This window comes from Malaclemys terrapin, chromosome 3 (genome assembly GCF_027887155.1).
Source record: "Malaclemys terrapin pileata isolate rMalTer1 chromosome 3, rMalTer1.hap1, whole genome shotgun sequence".
NCBI classification, from domain to species: Eukaryota; Metazoa; Chordata; order Testudines; family Emydidae; genus Malaclemys; species Malaclemys terrapin.
The window spans coordinates 96352889-96374269 of NC_071507.1; the positions used below are offsets into that span (position 1 = coordinate 96352889).

Below are 21381 nucleotides of genomic sequence, written 5' to 3' on the forward strand. Positions count from 1 at the left end.
AGTAAAGTTGCAAAGCTGTATTAAGTCAATGTTCGATTGTAAACTTTTGAAAGAACAACCAGATTTACGAACAACTTCCATTCCCAAAGTGTTTGTAACTGAGGTTCTACTGTAGATAATTGATAATAATATATAACATAATATGTAACATAACATCTGAAGAAGAGTTCTGTATAAGCTCAAAAACTTGTCTCTGTCACCAACATAAGTTGGTCCAATGAAAGATATTACCTCACCCACCATGTCTATCTAATACCCTGGGACCAACATGACTACCACAACACTGTAAACTATATATGCAAAGATAGTGGTAATAATAACAATAATCTATTAATAAAGATTACCTCTAAACTAGATTGCAGACTATTCTGACTCCTCAATACTTAGTCCAACTTTAATTATGACTTTGAATCTATCCCAGACATGGAGAGAGTCATGAAAGCTATTTGGAAATGTACTGTAATGACAACAAAATATCTAGGGCCAAAATCCACCTATTTCCTGATATAGTCTTTAAGGGAGAGATTTTCAGAAGCTCTCAGAATAGGCCTAACTCTGCTCCCATTGAACTCAGTGGTAAAATTCCTGTGGACTTCAATGTGATCAGAGTTAAATCAATGCTGAGCGCTGCTGAAAATCTCATCTGTAAAGATCTGACTTCACACACTGTTCCAATGCTGCTTCCATAGAGTTCACTGCTGAACTGTGGGTGATTATTAGTAAGATAAAGGACATTTTGTTTGGGTATGATGATGCTGTTGTCCAAAACCACCTAGAGCTCTGACCTGAAAGATTCGTATAAGAAAGTGTTGTCTGATTCTGAAGTTTTGGAATTTAAATTTTTTTACTTTAATGGATTTGTTTAAACTGCTTTATAAACTGGACATTTATATGCCAATATGTGTATTTATGACAACTAATTCCTGCACTGGCAGATATTTCTAAGACTGTTCCTTAAATTTTCCAGGAAATTTTTAAAAGATTTTGTCAAGTTTCTAAATTGTATTATGGTTTTGTTTTTGTTTCCTGCACTGTCTTGACAGTGTTATCAAGGTGTTGTCATGCATGTTTAATTGTGAAAATATCAATAACAGAAAAATGAAATAATTTATTACTGTGTTACTAGCAAAACCTGAACTAAAATTACATTGAAAATAGAAATACTTTTTCAGGTGACCAAAAATTATATTACATCATTACATTAACAGCAGTTTTATTAATTAAGTTTAAAATGCTAACACATTCAAGTTATTAAATGTCTGAGCAGAGTTGCCTTCAGGTTTCACCCATAATAATCTCAGTGTGATTCAAAGAAACCTAGATCTCATTCCCTTTACTAGTGAGCTAGGCTTGAAAATTTTCTCAATACCTACTAGCCCAATGATTAAATCTAGTAGCCAGCGCTACTATGTGCCTTCTATCCCACCACCAAGTCTCTCCAAAGCCGTTTCCTGTAATGTAAAGGAATAGCACCGCTTGGTACTACTTATTACTAGGGCCCTATCAATTTCATGGCCATGAAAAACAAGTCACAGACCGTGAAATCTGGTCTCTCCACCTTGAAATCTTTTGTGTGCTTTTACCCTATACTATACAGATTTCACAGGGAGACCATTGTTTCTCAAATTGGGGGGGGGGGGGGGGCCTGACTAAAAAGGGAGTTGCGGGGGGAGGGGTGTCACAAGGTTATTTTAGGGGGGGGGGGTAGCAGTATTGCTACCTTTACTTCTGTGCTGATTTCAGAGCTGGACAGCTGGAGAGTGGCGGCTGTTGGCCAGATGCCCAGCTCTGAAGGCATTACCCCAGCAGCAGCAGCAGCACAGAAGTAAGGGTGGCAATACCATACCGCGCCACCCTTACTTCTGTGCTGCTTCCTTCAGAACTGGGCGGCCAGACAGTGGTGGCTTCTGACTCAGGGCCCAGCTCTGTGGGCAGCAGTGCAGAAGGGTGGCAAGACCATACCATGCCATCCTTACTTCTGCACTACTGCTGGCAGTGGCTCTGCTTTCAGAGCTGGGTTCCTGCCTGTAGCCACCACTATCCAGCAGCATCGCAGAAGGGTAGAAGTACCCCAACCACCCCCCTACAATAAACTTGCGACCCCTCCACCCCACAACTCCTTTTTGGGTCAGGCTCCCTATAATTACAACACCATGAAATTTCAGATTTAAAGAGCTGAAATAATGAAATTTACGATTTTTAAAATCCTATGACCGTAAAGATGACCAAAAGGGACCGTGAATTTGGTAGGGCCCTACTTATTATGTAATGTACTTAATGCCAACATTGTCAACACACTTTCTATTTACAAATGTAATTTACAATGGCTCTCATTTATAATAGACTCTCACATCCTGGCCTTACTCACTGACTCCCCCCCATCCCCATTTGCTTTCTTACAATGGGTTATATTTTTTCTGAGTTGTCTTCAGTGTGCTTCCTCTTTTCTTTCTCTCTCCATGTATCCCTCTTCTATCGTTCTCTTTACATACATTTTCTTCCGAATTTTCCTCCTCTTCTTTCTTCTTCTCACCAAAATCCCCCTCTCACACCTCTCAATAAAGTACTTGTATAATTTATCACATCAGTCTCTCACTAAACCACGTGCTCACTCCCATCCTCTCACATGTAATGCCTGGACATTTTACCAGACACCAATAAGCCAGAGATTAAACCTACTATCCAAAGACCAATGTGAAGGAGGGGGGAAGAGGGGAATGCGTTCCGGGACAACTCCAAGGTGAGAATCCAACTCCCTATCTTAACTGATAGGAAAGGTAAAGGTGGTGAACTAGGGTGTTGACCCTGCTCAGAATTCCCACTTTTGTATCAGATACTAGCTAAAAGATTTGAAGCCCCTCCAAGCTTCTCTGGCTGCTAATAGAAGGAGCATTCTCTCACTTTCCCCATCCAACCTCAGAGATTGCTGCATGACTGGATGTGGTCTGTTACTTTAGTTTTTAAATCCTCCTTCTCAGTGTCTTTACCAAATAGCAGCAGAGTCAAATCCAACATTGTTCTGAATGGCTGGAGTGAAAACTGACAAGACTCTATTCCATCTTCACTCTGGTGGAGCTTGGCAAAGCTATAAGCAGCAGCAGAAGCACAGGAGTTATTTGAATGAGATTTAAGAAAATAGCACTGCATTGATTCCTGCTTGCATCACGTTTGAAAGGGGCTCTTCACAATTATAAGGGATAGAAATTTCAGGTTATTTTATCTTTAAGAACGTTTATATTTTGCAGAAACTGATGGCGCTCACCCATGGAAGCTTTCTAAACACTTGTGTTATGTATGTCCATGCTGCTGTGCCATCATTTCTTCTTTAAAAGTTTTATAGTTTACATACTTTAAACATTTGTCTTAGTCCAGTTGTCTATTAGCAATATGTTGGCTGGTTTATTGTTCTGTGATGAGAAGAAGCCCCTGGGTTTGTTATTTTGTTATATGGCTTGCATTTTAAAAAAATTCTTAAAATAGCATAGAGCTTGGGATTGATGCTTTTGAACTTATATATACACTAAAAAGATAATAAATAATAATCTCTCAACTAAATGAAACCATCTTTATACATCTCTCTCATTTTGTATCAGGAACACTGCCAAGCAAAAACACATGACAATAGTATAGCTGTAGGTGCTGTGGGGTGATAGAGTGCCATGCTAAAATAATAGCTGACTGCATAGCTAAACTTTTACTTCTTTGAGTTTTCCTCTACACTTTAATAAATATGTTTTTTATTTCATCTGTATATTCTGGTTCCAGAAGTTCTGTGGTTGACCAGATGATCCCCAAGCCCATAGCACACCCTTTCTCTGTGGGCATAGGATAGATTTTTGTTTTTTAATTTGTGGAAAAGCTTATATCTAGTTGAGTTAAACAATTCATGAAACAACACCTAAGCCTGTGGCCTTAGAGATTTATTTTCATCTCCCCAACATTCAAACCCCAGCTGTGTCCAAAAATTGCTTGACGCAAAGAATGGGAAAAATATTTAATCAAAACAAACATAAAACTGCCATGCTGTCAAGAGCCTCCCCCAAAAAAGGCAAGAGAGGGATGGGAACAAAGAATTTCCAACCTCAAAACTTTTGATTCAGTGCAAAACACATCCAGATTCTGCTTGAAGCAAACTCTCTTGGGGAAGAGAGGGGTTTATACAACAGTGTGGAAATGGGCTTTCTCTCCCCCCCCCCTCAATGTGGCTATTCTGATAGATGGTTCTTTGATCAAATGGGTGGAAGAGAAAGCCGGGTGGCCTGAGTTTCAAAGTGAGTGAAAAATGGTCACAAGTCATAGGTTGGGAGGCGTTCTAGCAAAGGGACAAATTGAGTATTATTATTTATTTCTATCGTAGTAGCATCTGAAGACCCCACACAGGGTTTGGTGCCTCATTTGATGGTATAAAACACCTCCCTAAGGATATTCCCTGTTCCACAGAGCTCATATCCTAGGATTTAGACGAAAGGCAACAAGAAAACAAAACACACAAATGGGAGGACATGGTCACCTTAGAATGTGAGGTTTTGGTAGCGGGGCTGTCACTGAAGATAAGTGCTCATTCCTCCCCCAATTCCCTCAGCCATCCTCTTTTCAGAATGAAAAAACAGAACGATCTTAGACTAAAGGAAAGCCATGCTAGATTATTAGAGTATTTAAAGAGTATTTAATTCTGTGCCCCCTTTACTGTTTATCCCTAGCTCCAGCTCCTTTAATATACTTTCAAACCAGTAGCCCATAAACCTAGCTCCTTTTAATAACAATTGTGTTTTCTCCCCTGCTGAAATCTTACTGCTTTTCCTGCCCTCCTCTTTATACTGTTCTTATTGTTCTAGGTCAGTGGTTTTCAACCTTTTCTCATTTGCAGATCTCTAAAAAATTTCAAATGGCAGTGCAGACTCCTTTGTAAATCTTACACATAGTGTGCAGACCCTCAGGGGTCCGTGGACCCCAGGTGGAAAATCACTGTTTTCTGGTAATAACCTTTTGCAGAACCCCTTAGACGGTCTGCAGACCCCCAGGAGGGCATGAACCACAGGTTGAAAACCACTATTCTAGGCTTTTGCCCTCCCTGCCATTCCCTCTCCTACCCACTTTCAATTTACAGGCTCTTTTCTCCCTCCTCCTCTATCGCTCCAACTCATTCTTATTCTCTACCCCTTTTCTGAGGCTATGAGGTGCAGACAGAAGATGAGCCAAACAATGCAGAGTTGCTGCCTGTATCTTTGCATTGTCTGATACTTTACTGAGCTCCTCCTTTGTGGCAAAACCATATCTCCTCCACTTGAAATTCAGATCGGCAGAACTGGTGCCAACGTGTGCACCGAGCGACCACAGGAGCATAAAAGAGCTAGGACAGCCAAAGTCCTGGCTCAGTTTACAAAACTGACTGAGAGGCCAGGAGAGTCTTGATTTTCTATATGGCATTGTCACCCTCAGAGAGAAGGAAGAACACCACTGCTGAAGTTGCTAATGGCTTTGAATATTCACTAAAAGTGGTTGCTCCTCTGCTTGATTTTCCAGAGAATGGCCCCAATTCTGATGATGCCGCCCTGTGCCCTGAAAACTGGCCACGCAGGACACTGGAAATGTTCCAAAATATCTTTGTGACTGACTCTACACCATAATGTGGCAACATTGGTGACATCATGATGTCATGCTAACACAGGAAGTTGACAAAAATATTAGAAAAAATAGAAGTAATCTGGAAACGCTAAAATGCCAAAGAAACCCTTCCCCTTCCTTCTCCTGTGATTTCTCCTCTCTCCCAATTTACTTTTCCTTTGTAGCAGAAATTAGGTGATTTTTGGCTTCCCTATCGCAGCTGTCAGTTCACCATGTCCGAACCTGTTTAAGAGACGCTGGTAAGTCTCTGGGTATGTCTACACTACAGGATTAATCCGAAGATCTAATTCGAATTTGGGAAACAGATTGCATAAAGTTGAATGTATGCGGCCACACTAAGCACATTAATTCGGCGGTGTGCGTCCATGTACCGGGGCTAGTGTCGATTTCTGGAGCGTTGCACTGTGGGTAGTTGTCCCATAGCTATTCCATAGTTCCCGCAGTCTCCCCCACCCATTGGAATTCTGGGTTGAGATCCCAGTGCCTGATGGAGCAAAAAACATTGTCGCAGGTGGTTCTGGGTACAGCCTCACCCCTCCCTCCCTCCCTGCATGAAAAAAAGCAACGGACGGCAGACAACCATTTTGCGCCTTTTTTCCTGGGTGAACACTGCAGACTCCATACCACGGCAAGCATGGCGCCCGCTCAGCTCAAGACAGCAGTCATGAACATTGTAAACATCTCGCGCGTTCTCATGGAGTTTATGCTGAGCCAGGACCAGAAAAATGAGGCAAGGAGGCGGCGGCAGCGCAGCGACAAGCGTGATGAGGACATGGACACGGACACAGAATTCTCTCAAACCGCGGGCCCCGGTGCTTTGGAGATCATGTTGTTAATGGGGCAGGTTCTATCCATGGAACGCCGATTCTGGGCAAGGGAAACAAGCACAGACTGGTGGGACCACATAGTGTTGCAGGTGTGGGATGATTCCCAGTGGCTGCGGAACTTTCATATGCGTAAGGGCACTTTCATGGAACTTTGTGACTTGCTTTCCCCTGCCCTGAAACGCCAGAATACCAATATGAAAGCAGCCCTCACAGTTGAGAAGCGAGTGGCGATAGCTTGCAACGCCAGACAGCTACCGGTCAGTCGGGAATCAGTTTGGAGTGGGCAAATCTACTGTGGGGGCTGCTGTGATGCAAGGAGCCAAAGCAATCACCCAGGTGCTGCTACGAAAGGTAGTGACTCTGGGAAATGTGCAGGTCATAGTGGATGGCTTTGCTGCAATAGGATTCCCTAACTGTGGTGGGGTGATAGATGGAACCCATATCCCTATCTTGGCACCGGAGCACCAGGGTACCCAGTACATAAACCGCAAGGGGTACTTTTCAATGGTGCTGCAAGCACTTGTGGATCACAAGGGACATTTCACCAACATCAGCGTGGGCTGGCCAGGAAGGGTTCATGACGCTCACGTCTTCAGGAACACTACTCTGTTTAAAGGGCTGCAGCAAGGGACTTACTTTCTGGACCAGAAAATAACCATTGGGGATGTTGAAATGCCAATAGTTATTCTTGGGGACCCAGCCTACCCCTTAATGCCATGGCTCATGAAGCCATACACAGGCAGCCTGGACAGGAGACAGGAGCTGTTCAACTACAGGCTGAGCAAGTGCAGAATGGTGGTAGAATGTGCATTTGGCCGTTTAAAAGGTCGCTGGCGATCGTTACTGACTCGCTCAGACCTCAGCCAAACCAATCTCCCCATTGTTATTTCTGCTTGCTGTGTGCTCCACAATCTCTGTGAAAGTAAGGGGAGACCTTTATGGCGGGGTGGGAGGCTGAGGCAAATCGCCTGGCTGCTGATTACGCGCAGCCAGACACCAGGGCGATTAGAAGAGCACACCAGGAAGCACTGTGCATCAGAGAAGCTTTGAAAACCAGTTTCATGACTGGCCAGGCTACAGTGTGAAATATCTGTTTGTTTCTCCTTCATGAAAACGCACCCACTTTATTGACTCATTCTCTGTAAGGAACCCACCTCCCCCTTCCCCCAGCTTGCTTTCAAACCAAATAAAGTCACTATCGTTTAAAAATCATGTATTCTTTATTAATAGATTATAAAAAGAGGGAGGGAATCCGGGTGAGGTTTGGGAGGAGGATTGGCGGGAAGGAAAAGGCCACTAAAAAAAGGTTAAAAAAATGACAGCCTTTTGCTTGGGCTGTCCACTGGGGTGGAATGGGAAGGTGTATGGAGCTTCCCCCCCGTGTTCTTACACGTTTGGGTGAGGAGTCTATGGAACATGGTGAGGGGGGAAGGAGGGTTATACAGGGGCTGTAGCGGCACTCTGTTATCCTGCTGCCGTTCCTGAAGCTCCACCAGACGCCGGAGCATATCTGTTTGCTCACGCAGCAGCCCCAGCATTGCATCCTGCCTCCTCTGATCTTCCTGCTGCCACCTCTCATCTCGAGTGTCTCTCCTCTCCTCCCGTTGGTCCCTCCTGTCCTCACATTCACTGGCTTCTTTTCTATACTTTGAAACCGTGTCCTTCCACTCATTCAGATGAGCTCTGTCACTGCGGGTGGATTCCATGATTTCTGCGAACATCTCATCTCGCGTCTTCTTTTTCCGACGCCTTATCTGTGATAGCCTTCGGGACGGAGGAGGGAGGCTTGAAGAATTTGCAGCTTTGGAGGGAGGAAAAAAGAGGAGAGAATTTTTTTAAAAGATACATTTTGCAGAACAATGCTTATACTCTTTCACGGTGACCAACACTATTCACATTACATAGCACATGTGATTTCTGTGCAAGGTCGCATTTTGCCTCTTAATATTGAGTGCCTGTGGCTTTGCTGCTAGAGATCACAAACGCAGGTCTGGGCAACAGAATTCGGCTTCCACGCGGCCATGGTAAGCCATTGTCTTTCGGCTTCTGCGTCCTCCTTTCCCACATACCAAGCAAAGCCCATTGAGTGCTGCGGTTTTCCTGTTAACGTTCAGCAGCAGAAAACAAACTAACCCCCTCCCCCATCCAATTCTCTGGATAATCGCTTTATCCCTCCCCTCACCACGTGGCTGGTATCAGGGAAGATCCCTGCTAGCCAAACGCGAAAAGCTCTGGGCCAATTCCCCCACCCCACCCCCACACTTGGCTAACTACAGGGAAGGATTTCTTTTCAGCCACAGGCAAACAGCCCAGTAGGAACAGCCACCTCTGTCCCCTTAATTAAATTCCTGTATTTCAACCAGGTTACCATGAGCGATATCACTCTCCTGAGCATTACACAGCAAGATAAAGAACGGATGTTGCTTGAATGCCAGCAAACACCGGGACCATACGCTGCCAGGCTTTGTCATGCAATGATACCAGATTACTTGCTGCAAGCATGGCGCGGTCAAGTGTCCTACCATGGAGGACTGAATAAGGCTGCACTGCCCAGAAACCTTGTGGAAAGGCTTTTGGAGTACCTCCAGGAGAGCTTCATGGAGATGTCCCTGGAGGATTTCCTCTCCATCCCCAGACATGTTAACAGACTTTTCCAGTAGCTATACTGGCTGCGAATGCATCCCAAGTCCTCAGGGCAAAGTAATCATTAAAAACCCTTGCTTTTAAAACAAGTTTTATATTTTAAAAGGTAAACTCACCTGAGGTTCCTTCCATGGGGTCGTGGTCTTGGATACTGGGTTGGGAGGGTACTTCAGTCAGGCTGAGAAAAAGATCCTGGCTGTTGGGGAGAACGGAGTGCTGGGTGCTCTCTGCAAGTTCGTCCTCCTCCTCCTCCTCTTCCCCATCCGCAGAATCCTCAGGTGTAGCTGATGAGATTATCCCCGCCTCGGAATCCACGGTCGGGGTGGGGGGGTAGTGGTGGTGGCCCTCCCTAGAACTGCATGCAGCTCGTTGTAGAAGCGGCATGTCCGCGGCTCTGACCTGGAGCGACCGTTTGCCTCCTTTGTTTTTTGATAGGCTTGTCTGAGCTTCTTGACTTTCACGCGGCACTGATCTGAGTCCCTATTGTGGCCTCTCTCCATCATGCCCTTGGAGATTTTTTTCAAAAGTTTTGGCATTTCGTCTCTTTGAACGAAGTTCTGCTAGCCCTGAATCCTCTCCCCATATAGTGATCAGATCCAGTACCTCCCGTACGGTCCATGCTGGTGCTCTTTTTTCGATTATCGGCCTGCATGGTTACCTGTGCTGATGAGCTATCTGTGGTCACCTGTGCTCTCCACGCTGGGCAAACAGGAAATGAAATTCAAATGTTCGCGGGGCTTTTCCTGTCTACCTGGCCAGTGCATCCGAGTTCAGATTGCTGTCCAGAGTGGTCACAATGGTGCACTGTGGGATAGCTCCCGGAGGCCAATACCATCAAATTGCGGCCACACTAACCCTAATTCGAAATGACAAAATCGATTTTGGCGCTATTCTGCTCGTCGGGGTGGAGTACAGAAATCGATTTAAAGAGCCCTTTATTTCGAATTAAATGGCTTCGTTGTGTGGACGGGTGCAGGGTTAATTCGATTTAACGCTGCTAAATCTGAATTAAAGTCATAGTGTAGACCAGGCCTCTGTGACTGACAGCATGTGCTGATTCTCTGCACCAGTTACCTCTCCCCTGGTCTCATCTCTCTCTTCTCTCTAATTCCAGCTGTGTCAGTCTTGTCTTCCTGCTGATGCACTGGCTCACTATGCTCAAGCTGCTTTGCTGGACAGAACACCACTTCCAGCTGAGGAGTTAGTGAAGTGCACACTAGTGCTTCCTTATCTCTTTGTCCCAGGTATGTTGATGCTAACAGAGAGAGCTCAGTGTAACCGCAGGGAGACTAAACCCTGAATCTTTTAATTTGCCAAAACAAAGGGATATGAGAACCCAGATACTCCCCTTCTCTTCTCCCCCCTTAACCCTGGTTATCTAAGCTTATGTTAATAGATCAGTCAGTTTATTCTGAGTAATAGCTTTCTGCTGTAATTTAAAGACTCATACTTCAAGAAAAGTGAACCCAGAAAGGAAGTCTACACTGATAAGAATTGAAATTCTGATATTTTCCATATGTGCCAAATATATTTTCTTCAAAAAAACACACTGAAGTACAGATTACTTTGTAAAGAGTTCAGAAGGTCTTTGCAGCCAACCTCATTCTCCAACCACCAAAAAAGAAATACTAAACAAGAAAACACATTCAAACGACAAAATAAGATGGGTTAGCGTATGTACCGGGGCCAAACTTTTTTGTCTTTTTTAAACCACATGCTAATAAAATATTTCTTACTACTGCTAATAATATTTTAAACTAAGTTATGGGTCTTCAAAGCTTATCATATAAAAACTCAGTTTTATTTCTGACTATTTTGTTCTTTTTTTAAAGTTTTCCATGTGTAATTTCTAATATTACAAGCCCTTTATGTATGCTCCTCCCTACACTTTTAGTATGACAGGCCCTCTGGGAAACACGCTGTAGGCTGTTCCTTGTCCTGGACACCAGACATGTTGATGTTCACATCTCTCTCTTGCATGTTCAGAATCAATATACAGCTATTCTTCACACCACCCTCTAAATATGCTTGAAATTTATTTTGCTCTCATAGTACTTATTTACTTGTTCATACTAGCTCTTGAAAAAGTATTTGTTAATATGGTGCTAAATGCCAGCTAAACCTAACGTTTAAAAAAATAACCGTTGAGGGGAAAATTAAATTTAATGTAGCTTGTTTTATAACCAGGAATAACTTGGTGGAGTCTGAAAAGAAAGTTATTTTACATGTGCACATTACTACATTTAGACTGAGATATAACAGAGGAACTATGATTCTCAATTCCTACCACTATTTGACTGTATGTGACATTATGTCACACCAGTTCATCTTGAAAATATTTTTGTTTTTCATATACTAGGCAGATTTCAAAACATGTGAAAACAGAATTTTCTTAGAAGACAAAGTTGGAAACATGATGTGAAGCAATACAAAGCTAGCTTGGAAAAAATCCAGAGAAATAAAGTTCAGCTGATCTGAAGTATTCTCCTAATTTGAAACACAAAAACGACATACTACAACCTTTTGTTTACTACATAAGCGAGAAAAATAAAAAGGACCTAAGAATCAGATTTAAAGTTTTTTTCACCTGACTCTGGGCAACACTTGGAACACAATGTTAAGATAATGAATGAATCTACCCTGGGGCTTTTAAGTTCTCCCAAAGTATCTTGACTTGTTGGAAGAGGTTAGGACTTCATGCATATCTGAAAGTAATCCACACCAGCGGAAATCAATGATCAATGGACTAAATGGATGAAGAGTGAATCTGAAGGAGTAAAAGAGACGAATAAAGGGGTTTCTGCAATATTCTCACTCTTCCCTTACCACCCTGATTCCTTGGAATCCCCATTGGTGATCTCTTGGAGTTTGCAGATGATTGTCTTTCATAAAATGAAAGCCAGTTATCACTGGGGGATCCGCAGGTAGCTAATGAGACCGATCCAGGATCCACAGATCTTGTCACAACTGGGGCAGACATTTCCCAATGGAAGGGCATTTCTGGATTGCTGAGCCTGGGTGTGGCACGTTCTTTCCTCCTTTCCCATTTCTCCACTGGATCTTGAAATACCGGGATCCTTGTCACCATGTCCTTTTCCATTTTGGTCTGTCGAGCGCTTGGGTTTCCCATGAGTTTGTCAATATTGCACTCCTTCATGTTGGCTTTAAAGGTGTCTTTGAAGCATTTTTTTTTTTTTTTTTTTTTTACCTGCCGTTTGTCTGTTGAGCGTTGGCAAAAAATCCCAATAAAAACCAAACCAAACCAGAGAAGACTCATTGAATTTGGCAGTCTCTGGATAGGACTGGAACAGGGATGAAGACTCAACTATCCTCTCATCCGTGTCCCTTTAGGACAAGGTTGAGGCAGAAAGACAGTGAAAATACCCCATATCATCCCGCCGATCTACTTCCCATATATCTAATTATCTTGATTTTTATACCACATTCATCTCCTTGGGACTGTCACTATGAGGTACCTGGTATTTTGCTGAGCAGAAGAATTCAGTGCCCCGCATTGTCAGGCTAAAATTACCCACTATGCCCTATGTTCAAATACACTTTTTTCATTCCACTAAGGCAGGGGTAGGCAACCTATGTCATGTGTGCCGAAGGCAGCACATGAGCTGATTTTCAGTGGTGCTCACACCACCCAGGTCCTGGCCACCGGTCTGGGGGGCTCAGCATTTTAATTTAATTTTAAATAAAGCTTCTTAAGCATTTTAAAAACCTTATTTACTTTACATACAATAGTTTAGTTATATATTATAGACTTATAGAAAGAGACCTTCTAAAAACGTTAAAATGTATTACTGGCACGCGAAACCTTAAATTAGAGTGAATAAATGAAGACTCGGCACACCACTTCTGAAAGGTTGCCGATCCCTGCACTAAGGTGGTTATAAAGCTGCTGACTGGCCCATTTACAGGTGCTTACCCTCTCTGAGATCTCTGTGGACAAATGGCGGTGGAGAGAAAAGTAGCAAGATGAGGGTGCCAAAGGAAAGAAGGAGATAGAGGGGGAGTGATGAGGGCATGGAGGTGAGGAAAACAAACAGAAAGAGTAGAGGCAGAGACTCAAGAGAAAGGAGTCAGAAAAAGTCCTCCCCTATTTTCCCCATCAGAAATAGTGCCCACTTGTCAGAAATAGATGGGAAATGAAGCACTAAGGCTTCTTCAAGCAAGATAAATAGAAACGGGGACTTTTTTGGGGCAAATAGTAAGTTTGCTGAAAAATACATCTTTGAGGGCTCTGAAACTTGCAAATTTGGATCAATTCACTTTCATCTGGATTTTTTTTTTTTTTTTTGAAATGTCAAAACAAAACATTTTGACACTTCGGAAATGAACCATTTCAAACATATCGTTTCAAATCAACCTTTTATTTAGAAAATTTCATTCCAGACAGACATTTAAACATTCCCCTAGAGCCAAGCAATTTTTTTTTTGTTTTTTTGTTTTATTTCAGTGAGGAAAACTGAAAAAAAAAATCAGTTTTGGTTCAAAACAAACCTACTTTTTTATTTTTCAGATCAGCCACTGAACCAAAGAAATCAATTATTCACTCAGCTCTAAGTATGAGCAGGCCAAGTCATTACAGACAAGACTGATAGCAACACTTAGAGTTAAGACTGCCTGACACTTTCCATTATGAGACCTCATTTTCAGTTGCTTATAACTACCAAACTTCAACCATTCAGGCTGAAATTTTCCATGCTGGGTTTCTGTCACGGAAGGCTGAAATTTTAAGAAAGTTTCAGCAGAAAGAATTCTGTTATTTGCACGAATTAAATTAGGGAAAATAAATTGGTTTTGCTCATGTTAAAAAAAATCTTACAAACATTTTTCTTGATAAGCTCTAGCACCTTCATCTATTGAAATAGAGATTGAAACTTGGCCCTGTTGGGGGGGGGGGGGGGGAGGAGCAGGGGAGGGTGTCACCAAGGAGTTAGACAATTGCATTTTGCTGTTCCAGTGAAAATCCATCCAGACTTGGCCAAGTTGTTAGCTTCTGAAAACCATTATTTGCACAAGCTCAGTAGAGGCTTGTTAACAAAATTCTTGGCAATATAATTATCCAAACATTCTGTCTGCATTGAGTGTGTTCCATCCTGGGGCTCTAGGGGCCAAGCAGGACTTTGTCTGCAATTGCTCCTCCTGGCAACCTGGGGATGCTGTAACACTGAGCACTTTCCAGACAAGTAAACTGAAGAACAGTTAGTGTAAGTGACTTTTTCAATGTCAGAGAACACATCAATGGTAGAGATGTGCATACAACATAAGTCTTGAGAAACTATCCTTTGCCTAAAGAAGGAAAGGAACACTTCAGGGAGTCACAGGTGTATGTGTGCATTTCAAACAGGATGACATTAAGAAAATGAAATTTCAGCTGAATGCCATGAAAAGCCTCCTAGGACCAGTATAGGCCTCATTGCTGGGGATATTTAAATCTAAACAAGACAAAGCACTAGTAAGTATGCTATCATGCAGTGAGCAATCCTGTACTGCCAGAAGTACTCACTATTTGATCTTCAGTAATAGTTTTATTTTTTAATCTGCAATGCCTGGGATATTATTAAGCCAAGCAAGCACCTTCTCATAGCTGACATCTAAAAGGAACTCTAAATAGATTTGTTGCAACATCCTCTTTGTTCTGCATCTGAAACTATTGCAATATTCTTTTTAATCATCTTACCTCCAAGTTATACAGATATTTGAAGTGGTTTTCCTGACTGGCAGCTTTTCTCACAGCCTGAGCCAATTCCACAGCTCCTCTACCGCCAGCTGACCAGTGATTGCAGGGCACTGCATCAAATGCTCCAGACTGTTTTGCAATCTCACAGACTAAATCAACTTCAGCATGGGAGTCAGTTCTGCCAACCAAACAGTTCAATGTCATTATTTTGTTTATTTACTCTTGTACAGCCTTATTTGTTAAGCAATGCTCTGTAGTTACAATTGTGAAACAAGTTAGTTATGGAAATCATACAATTATTAAATGTTTATAAAACCCCCAAATGTTTTAAGTACATTGAAGTAGGAATATTTCATTTAAATAAGTATTACAAATCACATACAATACCATTCTATATTTATGTGATTTGAAAACCTCTAAAAGAGGCAGCTAGAGGGGTTTTTAAAATGTTTATATGCCTCAGGATGTATAAAAAGTTTGATGAATTTACTTTTTTTTTTAAATCCTTTCTACAAGTCAAATATAAACTATTCTCTGATTTCTTTAAAAGCTTCTCTCTTCATGCCATGTAACAAATGTAAATAGGAAGTGCCCTAAATGAAATGCTGAAAATTACATTACAGTTTTCTGAATTTTAAAATATTTTCAGGACTGAACAAGCATATTTAATTACGTCACAACACCAGTAGAATCTTTGTAACTCTTTTAAGTGGTATATGAAGTTAATACTGATTCCACTTCCTGGATTTTCACCCAGCTGTGAGTGGTAATATATTTAATATACTATATAAGGTGCGGAAGTAAGTGATTATACCTAGTGCAAAGACAATGAGCTTGATCTTTGGGGTCTACTAGCATGAGTAAAGGATGGATTGACTTACTTGAAGACATTTAGAGCAACTACAACAGGAACTCCAAAGAGTTGAGCAATCTGAATTTGCTTCTGTAGATTACAACAGCCATCAGCTACCAGCTGGAGATTCTACATCATTAAACAAACAAAAAAAACCAAAACAGAAATGGCAAGATGTGTCGCATCTTTTCTAGCCAAAGAAATTTCCAGAAATTACAACAAACATGGTTAGTTATAATTATTTTTATATTTATGGGTAACCTTTATAACAGGCTTCAGACAAAATACTTATGTATCCTAATCATTCCGACTTCAGTAGCAGCAGCCGCATTTACATAACTGAGCAGGGTCCAGATCTTTTACATTTGAGCATGCTGCCAGATTGCTCCCTTCTGGGACACAAGCAAGACAGAGCTGCTGCCAACTGGCTGCCAATCAATCAATAAACAAGATGCCAGAAAACATCTGTGGGCTGGTTGACATTGGCCGTGGTGTGGACTGCTGCCAGTTCCCCCCTACTCTAATTCGTGGCTCCATCTAAAGGAGTTACACAGTAATACAATTCATTAAGACATTTGCTGCAGAAGCTTTCCATCACAGGACTGGCGCTATCTCATCTGGTTCCTCCTAGGATCCTTTTTCACCAGATATCCAGGCCCAGGGAGGACAAATGGAAGGAGGAGATGGACTAGCCTTCTCATTCTCCTGTCAAGCTCAAATGCAGGGAGAGTTCACTCAAATCAAAATCCTTTGTGTGATGCCACTTACCTTGTGAGATTGCACTAATGTGGGCATTCTATTAAATGCCCAAATACCAAAAGCTTCCCAGAGAGGATGGTTGACAGGGATGCTAGCTGACATGAGGCCCCATTCAACTCCCACTGAAGTGAATGGAAAATCCCACTGACTTCAGTGGGAGGCGGTTTAGGCCCATAGAAATGTAGATCATAAGCCTCTCAAACTTGGGACATTTAAAATACAAGACAAGCCCACTCAGACAGCTTTCTCTTTCCCACACATGTGAACATACAAGCATACAGTCCAGGTGATTTAGTACTGTTGAGTTTCTCAGGTTGTTCCATCCTGTTCCCTACTTAGAGGTTTTAGGCTTTGCCAACCAAGGCTGTATACTGATTTTCCATGGAAAAGTACATTTGAATATAATTTGCCCATCATGTAATGTAAGGACGGATATAAAAATATTTTACCTTCATTAATCCCTCCATTCCTGAATCCACTGTTTAGAACTACTATATGAGAACTAGGTATTATAATAATTATTTGTATGAGCCAAACATGGTAATGGTTTATAGAAGTGAAGTGGTTGGAAGATTTCTATATCAGAAACACATACTAAACCTAATAACCACCAGGTTGCAAAACTGTAATTAAAAAAAAGTAGACAGCAGCTAAAGCACAAGTAATAGGCTATACATAGGCTTTATCCGCAAAGATGAAACAGAGCCCACACATTTATTCTTTAAACATGTATAGCCTATGTTTGAGTTGTGCCATCTTGCAGTCTAATCCCAGGCATGAAGAGCAGGATTAATATTAAGCCTTAGAGTCAGCACATTATCCTAACACATGAGACTGGACATGACACTATTTTGAATGTGTTAAAGAGCCTCTTCCTGTTTCATTTCCTAGGGCCATTTGTTTATGATTTTTTTGTATAAGGTGAGGCTTGGAAATAGTGGCTCCCTGTCCTTAGCATGAACAGATATATATAGACAGTTCAATTCTTGGTACACTCAGTTTATGTTTATAGTTATATAAATGCCACACTATTACTTTCTGTAGATTTTCATATATACTTTAATTTTACTTACAAATGTCAAGAGAAGGAGGAATAGAAAAAGGGAAAGAAATGCCAATATTTTCAGCCCCTAAATTGTAAATGGCCTTAGGCATGGATATTAATCTCTCCGTAGGTAAATAAAATACTTGTGAAAAAAGATAACTGAACACACACAATGAATAATCAGGTTCCTTCACATGGTAATGACACAAGTAGATCCCTTAATGGGCATCTTGGTTAGTCCATGAATCCAGATAATATACCAAGAATAACTTTCCAAGTTTCAGGAGATGAAAATTGAAGAAGTTTGCACAACATTTTACTATAGTTAACATATTTGTCTGATAATCTGAATTCAAGTGTCATTGTTTTGATGTAAATAGAAAAACTCAATTTTTAACCTGAAAAAACTTTTGATCAAGGAAAAAAGGAGGTTACACTTCACGGTGGCTCTCTCTCGTAAGAGTACTGAAGTGAAATAGAGTTCCTTTGTAGGCGGCTCAGCTCTCCAATTCTATCCTGGTGGGTGCTCTAGAAATATCTGAGAGTTACTCAATTGAAGTAACTTCCAAGATCAAAAGATATCTAACACTAGGAAAGGGCTTCTTAAGTCTGAACGCTACCACTGCTATCTTACTATGATATTGCACCCAATCCATACAACCGAGTAAACAGAGATTTTCTTCCCTTTGTAGGTATTTTTCATATTTATTTTTAAATTGTATCATAAAACCTCAATCAAGAAGTGCTTGTTGCATCTACTGCCTGCATCTAAACTCGCCACTCTCCTCTTGCTTTATTGTTTGCAAAGTAACTGGCAACTGTGTTGTTTTAGACCTTTTCAAATCAGAACTTTATAAAAAGGACAGGATTAAGTTTTCCAGTAATTGCTCTTACCTCTTCTGTATATTCTTTCTTAAGAGGGGCACCAGCAGTTACCTGAAATCATAAGCAAGTAAAATTAACAATCATCTAACAATATTAGTCAACTACCTGCCTGGTCAGGAGTATAACCTTTTAAAAACTTTTGTACTCCAAAACATCACGCGCATTGACAATACTAAATAAGACAACTACCTTCCTTTCCAGCAACAGAAGTTCAGTACCACCACAGACCATAGCCTTAGAGAAAGTTACAGCTGTACAAAGCGAATGGCAAAATTTATCACTTCCCCCCGACCCAAAAATAAGAATTTATGTCTTCTCAGTTTATTACAGCAGTGACTCGGTGTCAGGGCTTTCTTAAAAAAAACCCCAAAACCCACCACAGTTATGATCAGAAAATTACTATGAAAAAATGGCAACTGGTTAAGAAATCGGTTCTCTGTGTGAATTTTAAATCCTATCTGCTGATTTTGGTGACAAAATGAATTTTTACAACTTTACACAATGTTTGTATTCTAAAGCTAATATAGCTATTGAGACAGATATAGCAATTTCCTGCAATATCCTTGGGAGACCTTCTTGAATTAAGTATCTTTGGGAGCCATCATATTGAATGGTTTATGTATTATTGTGGGCTGGGATTGTATGTAACCTTTTGACAGGGGAGATGTGACAGATGTGAGACCTGGGGATTCAAAGGACTATGCTGAACAACGTTCCAGACAAGAATGGACTTTTGGATCAAAATGTGTGAAGTCGTTTTCCTGGGGAATAAGTAGGAGGAGGTGAATGCAAATTCCTCACCTCTCAGTATGCAAAAATCCAGCCTTTTGAAGCTCCGCCCTGAGAAGTGAGCCACTGTCTACTGATCAATATTACATGCAGTCAAGATCAAAGGGCCAAGCTGTATAAAGGAAAGACTGATCTATTCCTGGGGGGTTCTGGCTCTGAAACTGAGACAGTTATGAACTTGTAATCAAGGGGAAAACCCAGTTGTGAGATTCAAAGGATTGACACCTTCCAGAGCCTGAGGCTGGAGTTGGGAGAACCTCTGGTAAACTTTTTAACATGTGTGTAGATTCTTTTATTGTTTTGAATATGTTTTCTCTGGAATGCTTTCACCTTAAGAATAAATGAGCTTGCTTATGTCATTAGTAACATATAACTTGGTCAATTATGCTGTTCACAGTCTTTAAAGAGAAAGCGAACCACAGATGTGGCTTGTTTAGGTAGTCTGGCTTGTTGGGAATATCACAGTGTAGGCAGGGAACTGTGAAGCCTGGAAAAACCCTGGTCAGGAGGGAGAGAGACATGGGTCTCTGCCCAAGAGATACGACACCTGAGAAGCCAGGTGCCTAGAATGGGTACCCCTGAGGGACCATGGAGCGGGAATACAGATGCAATTGCACTGAACTGTGACAACTACCGGAGAGTGAGCTGGCTTTGCTCCTGGCTTGGGCATCTACAGAACTTTAACTAGGTTCTGACTGTAGAATCCTATTTAAAAAAAAAAAAAAAAAAAAAAATCAAACAATGAGATGCTCACCCTGACTGCAGTCACTTTACACTGGGCAAAAGTGCTGGAGTAGCATAAAAAGGCTCCCCTGCATATGCTGAAGGAGGATTCTCCCATTGCTGGAATTGTGGAAGACTGCCATATGCTGCCTTCCAAGGAGCCCTGGAAAGTTCTGGTGTGAGGAGCATGCCGAGGGCCGGGGTGCAGTGCTGCAGCCCAGGGATGCTGCTATTACTTATACAGCTCTCAGGGGCTGTCTAAATTACATCAGGGGCTGCTATCCAATCATAAAAGAAAGAAAATATATACTGTTTCCAGGAATTGGAAACACTGCCTTTCCTCCAGCCACATGATTAGTGTACAGATTTAGGTATAAAGTTACTAAATAGTTGATCGCAGGTGACACAGATGTTGTCATCTTTCATATATATAAAGCACACAAAGGCAGCGGAAATCTGTATTAACTAGCTGAGAGGATAGCATCCCAGCACAGAAGGCATAAGCAATTGACAGCAGGAATGGACACAGCACTCTTGTGGCTGATGGAATTGTGCCTTGTGGGCAGCTGCAAATTAGAGCAACACTAAGGCTGCTCTACATGATTCCTTGGGACCAGACTGGCAGCACAAATATCAAGTCGTCACAAAGATTTGGTTTATACAGTCACTTTTATAGCTAACGTTCCAGACCTATGATTTGGCCCATTCTGTCCTTGTACAGTATACTGTGTGGGGCAATCTACAACGTACATTTGTGAAAGACAAGGGTTAGATAAAATCAATACATAGTTAGAAAGGGCAGGTTTAAATTCCCCTTTTGCTAGACTGAATAAAAATGTTCACCTCCAGTACTATCATGAAATTTATGGAGGAACAACATGTCAAAAGACAAAAGAGCTGTATGTGTTGGGTGAGAATGATAGACAGGTAACACTATGACAACAATATTTTGGGTATTTAATCTTAGAAAACTTGGCACCAAAAGGTATGAATAAGGGAAAATCTCAGCACTTATTCTCTCTGAGATGATTAGATACAAGGAAGGCTCTGTGCATTCCACAATTCTGTGGTTGTAGAAACAGCTCTGGAATTTGCCCCCAATATGAGGCTCCACAGAAAGTTGTTTCCCTGGCAGTATCAGATCCTTTCAGAATGCTGGGCAGAGAAGCTGACGCATGTTGCTAGGCTTTCAGTGTCTTTGCCTGGTTAGTAGAGCGCCAGTCACTCATAGGAGTACTCCTGATTCTGCCTGATTGAGTGAGGAGTGCCTCTGTGACTAGCAATCTACGGCTTGGTCTACACTCACCCCCCAAATCGAACTAAGGTACGCAACTTCAGCTACATGAATAACGTAGCTGAAGTTCGAAGTACCTTAGTTCGATCTTACCTCGGTCCACACGCGGCAGGCAGGCTCCCCCGTCGACTCCGCGGTACTCCTCTCGCCGAGCTGGAGTACCGCAGTCGACGGCGAGCACTTCCGGGTTCGACTTACCAAGTCCAGACAAGACGCGATAAGTCGAACCCAGAACTTCGATTGCCA

General features: G+C 41.8%; 2 protein-coding genes across 3 annotated transcripts in view; both read right to left on the reverse strand.

Annotated features, from left to right (window-relative positions):
- MTHFD1L (methylenetetrahydrofolate dehydrogenase (NADP+ dependent) 1 like) overlaps positions 1–21381 on the reverse strand; it is a 240469-nt gene that overhangs the window by 82574 nt on the left and 136514 nt on the right. For both annotated transcript variants that reach the window (XM_054023202.1, XM_054023203.1), the window contains exons 22-24: positions 18339–18380; positions 15669–15769; positions 14788–14965 (exon numbers count right to left, since the gene is read on the reverse strand). In XM_054023202.1, coding sequence (XP_053879177.1) covers positions 14788–14965; positions 15669–15769; positions 18339–18380 — 321 coding nt within the window. The remainder of the gene's footprint in view (positions 1–14787; positions 14966–15668; positions 15770–18338; positions 18381–21381) is intronic.
- On the reverse strand, positions 7715–11330 carry LOC128834454 (uncharacterized). The gene is made up of 2 exons (XM_054023208.1): positions 9212–11330; positions 7715–8253 (listed from the first exon to the last, which is right to left on the reverse strand). Exons 1-2 carry the CDS (start codon positions 9477–9479, stop codon positions 7760–7762), a joined length of 762 nt encoding a protein of 253 aa, XP_053879183.1. The 5' UTR covers positions 9480–11330; the 3' UTR covers positions 7715–7759.

What these genes read in the sequence shown, in the direction of transcription:
- LOC128834454 (XM_054023208.1), bottom strand. Translation starts at nt 9,479, where the DNA reads ATGCCGCTTCTACAACGAGCTGCATGCAGTTCTAGGGAGGGCCACCAC. An exon ending in CCCCATGGAAGGAACCTCAG is followed by an intron (nt 8,254 to 9,211) that starts GTGAGTTTACCT and finishes CTCCCTCCAAAG; the next exon opens with CTGCAAATTCTTCAAGCCTC.